Genomic DNA, 6,339 nt, shown 5'->3' with positions numbered 1-6,339 from the left:
ACGTTGGGACGGTTAACATAAAATAATTTAAGATACTTTAGAATTGTTATCTTGAGCTTAATAAGATGTTATAGGTCTGATATATGATGTCGAAGGTTTATTTGTGCTTGCATTATTTGATTATTTGTCTAAATACTTATTTATTTATTTGAATATATATTTGAAAGATTTCGATTGTAAGACTAAGAAACAAATTCAATTATTGTTCGTAGAAAAGGAGCCAACGACGTAGCGGGAATCAAGAGGACGATCGCTCATCGCTTAAGGGAAATGAAATACTTTGATTAGTTGTATATGGTTGGGGTCTGACCGTAACATCATAAACCCCAAACACTTAATTTATAAAACATGCATAATAAAATACTCAAAAAGGTTTCCACATTTCTCCGCATAACATTCTCAAATCACAATAGCAGTCTCAGATGGCGCTTAGTGCAGTTGACTGGTTTTTGTGTTTTCCTCTGCACTGTTTGTGGCGTAACTTGAGTTTCGTAAATCCGTTTGGCGTGCGGTCAAATGCGTTAGAAAGCTTGTTTAAATCTCTATATGATCATGATACTTTCTTGTGTTTTGTTTGGGATTAATATGCTCTCTTTTCGATATGTGTGCCTTATGACCTATGTTGTGATATGTATGCATTAAATCAACAATAATTGAGAGAGAAACATGACAAACAATGTGAGTTAACCTAGAATTTCAATTAGGTTAAAAAGTTAGACATATGGCATCGATAATGTTAGATGGCGATATTTATTCTATATGATACCTAGTTGCGTGTCATGGATGAATGGTTGCCATAGTTGAGAGTGAGATGCATTGTATGAAACATGTTGTGTTGTTGTATGATGAAGATGAACGTGATTGCCTTGTGATTTTTGAGTACAATCACGTTATGTTTCTATCTTGTCACGTAGTCGGAAATAACTCGTTGATTGTGTTTTTCCAAGTTGTGATGCTCATATAGAGTAAGAATTGGGACGTACACACCAATACTTATGACATGGGTGTGAGTCCGAAAGGCGGTAGATCACAAAGTGGGATGAGTCCCATACGAGTAAAAGGCTTAAAATGGGTTTGGAGTCCCATAGGAAGCGACAATTCTTGAAGTGGATGTGATCACTTAGAATCTGAAGTCTTTGCGTATATCAAAGTATATACAAGGATCCGTGACCCGTGTCGATAATCTTAGACGCAAGGTTGTTCAGGGAAAGATACCTTAGAATGGTTCCCTATTAGTGATTATTAGAGTTAATGAACTCCAAAGGCATATTTCTATATATTGCGAGTATTGTGAACTTAAGTTTTCCCCCTTTGTGACTTGAGTTAGGAAATTGATTAGAAAACCATGTAGAGCCGAGTGAACCCATAAGATAGGAGAACTCACTGAGATTATTCTCTCACCCCAATATTGTTGTTGTTTTTCCAGTATTATTTACAGGATATATTGTACAAGAGGAGTTGTGCATTGATGTTTCAAGAGAAGATTTTATTGTGATCTTCTGCTATAAATGTATACAATTGTAGATATTTAATTCTTAGATCTTTATTTAGGCACTATCGCATGACATGTTCCATATGTTGTATTTTATTTTATGGACATGTATATAAAGATGTCGTTAGACACTTATGTTGTAACAATACCAAAAAAATAAAATAAAGTTGGTATGATATTATTCTAGATATATATTATATGGGTTGTTACAAGATTTATGTTAATGATAATGTTATGAAATCAAATAGAGCAATCAATGAACCGGACAAATTCGAACATAATTCAAAATTCAATTCGACCATTAAATCATTGAACTAGGTTCATGAACTAAATGAGCTGAATATGAACAAAAAAAATTGCTCTATTTGATTTCATAACATTATCATTAACAAAAAATTGCTCTATATGAATAAAAAAAAATAAATTTGTTAATTAAATGAGGTAGATTTGAACTATGTATAGTTCAACTCATTATGTTTATGAATCAACTCGATTATATATAAGATGAGTTATATTGGCTCTAAGAATATGTTTAAAAACTTACTATAAATCTTCTAATTTTTCTTTTAATTTGACAGTTTTAATTGATCATTTATATTCTCTATATTTAAAAATAATTATTCAAATAAATTCATCATCATATAAAAAAAATTGTATAGAGTGATTAAAAATTAAACTTAAAGGAAAAGAAAATAATTTTTGGTTGAAAAATTAATTTTAAAAGAGGGAATTCTAATGATAAGAAAGTTTTGCATGTTACTCTTTAATGTGTTAAAAGGACAAACATAACACATTAATCTAATAAAGAGATATACACATTAGCAATTTAAAGATGTTTTTCCATACTCCTCAAGGGCTAAAAATAATTAATTTATTATAACTTAGGACAAGTTTATACACTATAATTGATCATATCATATTATATCTATAACATGAAAAAAAAAATATGGCTAAATTTCTCAATATTGTTCATTTTATGATTTTATTGATTTCTGCATTTTTTATTGAAAGAAACATTTGCAGTAAGATATTTTTCTAACCTTTTTAAATTTTGATCTTTATTTTTTTTACTTTGAACTCAATTTTTTATATTTTCTATTAATATTATTCTTTATTTTGTTATTTTATTACCGTAAAAGTTGAATGCAAAACAGATGTATATTGTCAAGAAGCGTTTCCTAATATTAGTAAATATCACATCGTGAAGTGTATTGACAATCTATGTGAATTTATAGGACAGAAAGAAGTCGGGGTCAATACATGAAAAAATTGAGTTCTTACACAACTTTATAATAAAATATTCCTTAGTTGCCAATGAATTGTTGTACTAACCATAATAAATGTACTTTTTATTTTTCCTTACATGATTTCATAGACCATATATTTAAGACTTTGTATTTTAAAATGTTGGTAATAATTTAATTGGAGCTTCATACTGTAGTAACAACTATTATTATTTTAGAAACGGAAAAATTCAATTATTCATATAACTTTTCTTTGCAAACTCTTTATAATGACGTTTCTTTTATGATGTAATAACGACCATCATTGTAACTTCTTGGAAGGTTTTCTTAATACAAATCAAATATTTTTTTTAGTAATTAACAAGTTACAATATTGGATCATTAACAAATCAAGCCTTCAATTTATTATTAATTTAAAGAATACAAACACCAAATTAGCATGGTGATTAATTAACAAATCTGCAATTAGTCCTAATCTGGCCATCATTGCCAGTAAGTGGACTGAGCATTGTCATCTTGAACATTGCAGCTGCAAAATCTCTTTTGAAACGTACGTTGTTTCTGCTATATGTTCTTACTTGAGAGCTTGTGGATGATGTTGCATTAGCAAATAGTTGTTGATCAGAGTGTACTAGACCTTTGTTTTGAACCAAGTTAGCGTAGAAAGCATTGTCGAAATTATTTGGTGTGGTTGAATCAAATGGAGATAAATCATCATCACCACCTTCAAATGGACATAATGCTTGCATTGTTGTAGCAAATTTAGGGTCTATGTTTGTCTCATTGTATATCCTTGATCTGAAAAATTGGCATCTCACATTGCCGATTGTGTGACCACCTGATTAACAAAAAACATAAAAATGTTACACGATACGTACGCATGTATCACATTCGATTATTTAATTTTCATAAATTATTAATATTATTTGTATCATTGTCGTATCTGTCGTCTGTATATGAATGACATATGCCTGTATATGAAGTCTATAGACTAACCAAGCTCAAGAATTAAAGAAATGCATTTTTAAGGGCATAAATTATTTAATTACCTGATAAAGCAACCATTTCTTCAGTAGTGAAATTTTTCTTGGCAAAAGCAGTGATAAGGCCATCAAGATCCATAGAAGGACTAGGTAAGTCAGAATTTGATAAATCCAAGCTTGCTGTTGTTGAATCTCTTCTTCCTAATAGTACATTCCATCTTTTTCCACCAAGCTATACATATATAAATATGCATTAATAATCATAAAGTATCAAATTGTTAATTTATTGTTAGTATATACTAAATTTGTACTTACAGCAGCAACAGCATCTCTAGCAGCTAGGGTTAAGATATCAGCACAAGATACAACTTTAGGACACATTTTCTCCAATTGAGATTTGATATTGTCAATAACCTCAAAGCCTCTTAGCGAGTTCGCGTTTGGAAACGATTTCTTTTCGCCCGTGAAATTCGCCGTGTCATCTAACAATACCGATGCATCACAACCCTACGACAAAAAATTAAAATTGTTAATTTTTTACTCCGCGAATACTATATATATATATATATATATATATATATATATATATATATATATATATATATATATATATATATATATATATTTCATGCACGCGCACGAGCATGCATCGCGTGCATGAAATTAAATGCAAGTTAATGAATTTACAAGAACAAAGCAGTCATGAAAATGGAGTCGAAGTATAGAAGCTCCCATGCGAGGTTCGTTAAAAACAGCATCTTGAACTGTTTTCCTAATTGTGCGAAGAGCTTTCGGACAAGATTTATCGTAGAATGTATATGATAAATCAGCAGCTGAATTAGGGCTTATACCAATCAAAATCATACATGTGATTAATAGTAAACAAAATGAAGAACCTAAAGCCATTATTATTGCAAAGTAGAATTTATTAGTTGAAATGTTTGTGGTTTATGGAGATGAAATGTTATGGTTTATATAGAAACCTTCCATTTGCATCATGTTATGAGTTTTCATTCATGACATAATAAAGTTGATGACTGTAACTTTTGTTTTCATATTAATAAGATATTACATATGACTTGGTATGTTGTAAAGTTATGATTTATTTCATTCTTGGAATGTTTAATATTCTTTATTTAAGATAATATTTATTTTGGCCATTAAGAATTTTCAGTTGTATCAGCATAATTTTTATCTACATATCCTTTGATTTCTCCGTAATTATATTTCTAAAGAATTGTTTTATTTTTTTCACATTATTAATAATATATAGGGTTTTCGACCTCCAAAATAAAAGTTTATCCAGTTTAAATAGGATATTAGCGGTCACTTAAAACCCTTGCAAATATATTTGGAACTGTATAAGATCAAGATACCGTAACAGTTGTGTTTGCACCATGCAGTTTCATTTTTATTGTGTTAAAAATTAACTGTTATTTTTAGCATGTAATTATTAGTAACAATTAACTGATGTAATTGACTATGTCATTAGATGACAACTTAGGTAGCTCCTAGAATGTCTCTTATATTTTAATAACATATCTCATACATAACTTCCTCATCAATATCTCTTAATTTTTAGGCATGTAATTTGGGAAATTTGTTGTATTATATCTTTATCATATCAATAGCGTGTTTACACACTTTGAATGATCGAACATCCTCTTTGATTTTATTAAAACTATTTGAAAACCTTTTGTGCCTAGGTAATGAATTAGGGACTTATTATAATCAATTAAGAGGATTTTTATATGACATAATTATTATCACACTTGATTAACCAACTATCAATAAAGATATAACCTTTCATTCTAATTTAGATATCAATAAAATGATAAATTGACTTATATTAAAAGAACAAGTTACATTAATAAATACTTTTTCATCTTTCTACACCCCATTATTTATATCTCACTCTTTAACAATTAGAATTTGGTTCAATGCTTATATTTCTTCAACCAACACTTTATTCTCTTTTAGTTTATTTTGCGCAGTATTAATAACTTTTCAGAATGAACTAGTAAAAAAGAAAGTGTAGATATAAAAAAGACAAGCATTAAACCAAATTATAACCGTCAAAGAATGAGATATGGATAATGGGCTAAAGAAAGCTCGTAAAACATTGATTAATATAAGTTTTTTTCTAATATAACTTAATTTTTCATATTATTATTTTCTAATTCAATTTGGAAGATTATATATTCAAAGACGGGTTGGTAAAAAAGTCAAATCGTATACGATATAATAAACTCATCTTCTAGGAATGTTGGTGGAAAAAAATGATAATTGCAATGTACAAGTAATGAAATTAAGAAAAACATAAATAATAACATACATATACAAAAACCACAACATTTATCTAAGACACCTCAACAACAACATTTATCAGGATACCTCAACAAAAATATCAACATACTTCAATAATAACATCTAAACTAAAAGAAACAACAAATTTATCAACAAAATACAACAACTTATCTTAACAAAAAAATAACATACCTCAACAAAATAACATCACCATACTTTAAAAAACATCTAAAATAACACCAAAAAAATATTTATGAAAAAATCATAAACTTAACGTAAAAAAACAATAACATACATCAACAAAACATCACAT

General features: G+C 28.6%; 1 protein-coding gene across 1 annotated transcript; it reads right to left on the bottom strand.

Annotated features, from left to right (window-relative positions):
• Positions 1-3,058: 3,058 nt before the first annotated feature.
• On the bottom strand, positions 3,059-4,601 carry LOC127085516 (cationic peroxidase 1). Its single transcript, XM_051026037.1, has 4 exons — positions 4,407-4,601; positions 4,035-4,226; positions 3,786-3,951; positions 3,059-3,574 (listed from the first exon to the last, which is right to left on the bottom strand). Exons 1-4 carry the CDS (start codon positions 4,581-4,583, stop codon positions 3,183-3,185), a joined length of 927 nt encoding a protein of 308 aa, XP_050881994.1. The 5' UTR covers positions 4,584-4,601; the 3' UTR covers positions 3,059-3,182.
• Positions 4,602-6,339: the final 1,738 nt, after the last annotated feature.

Source organism: Lathyrus oleraceus, chromosome 1 (assembly GCF_024323335.1).
Source record: "Lathyrus oleraceus cultivar Zhongwan6 chromosome 1, CAAS_Psat_ZW6_1.0, whole genome shotgun sequence".
Lineage (NCBI taxonomy): Eukaryota > Viridiplantae > Streptophyta > Magnoliopsida > Fabales > Fabaceae > Lathyrus > Lathyrus oleraceus.
The sequence above is the reverse complement of the archived record's forward strand: the minus strand, read 5'-3'. Positions and strand labels throughout refer to the sequence as shown.

What these genes read in the sequence shown, in the direction of transcription:
- LOC127085516 (XM_051026037.1), bottom strand. Translation starts at nt 4,583, where the DNA reads ATGATTTTGATTGGTATAAGCCCTAATTCAGCTGCTGATTTATCATAT. An exon ending in TTCATGACTGCTTTGTTCTT is followed by an intron (nt 4,227 to 4,406) that starts GTAAATTCATTA and finishes TTTTTGTCGTAG; the next exon opens with GGTTGTGATGCATCGGTATT. An exon ending in AGAAATGGTTGCTTTATCAG is followed by an intron (nt 3,575 to 3,785) that starts GTAATTAAATAA and finishes TTTGTTAATCAG; the next exon opens with GTGGTCACACAATCGGCAAT.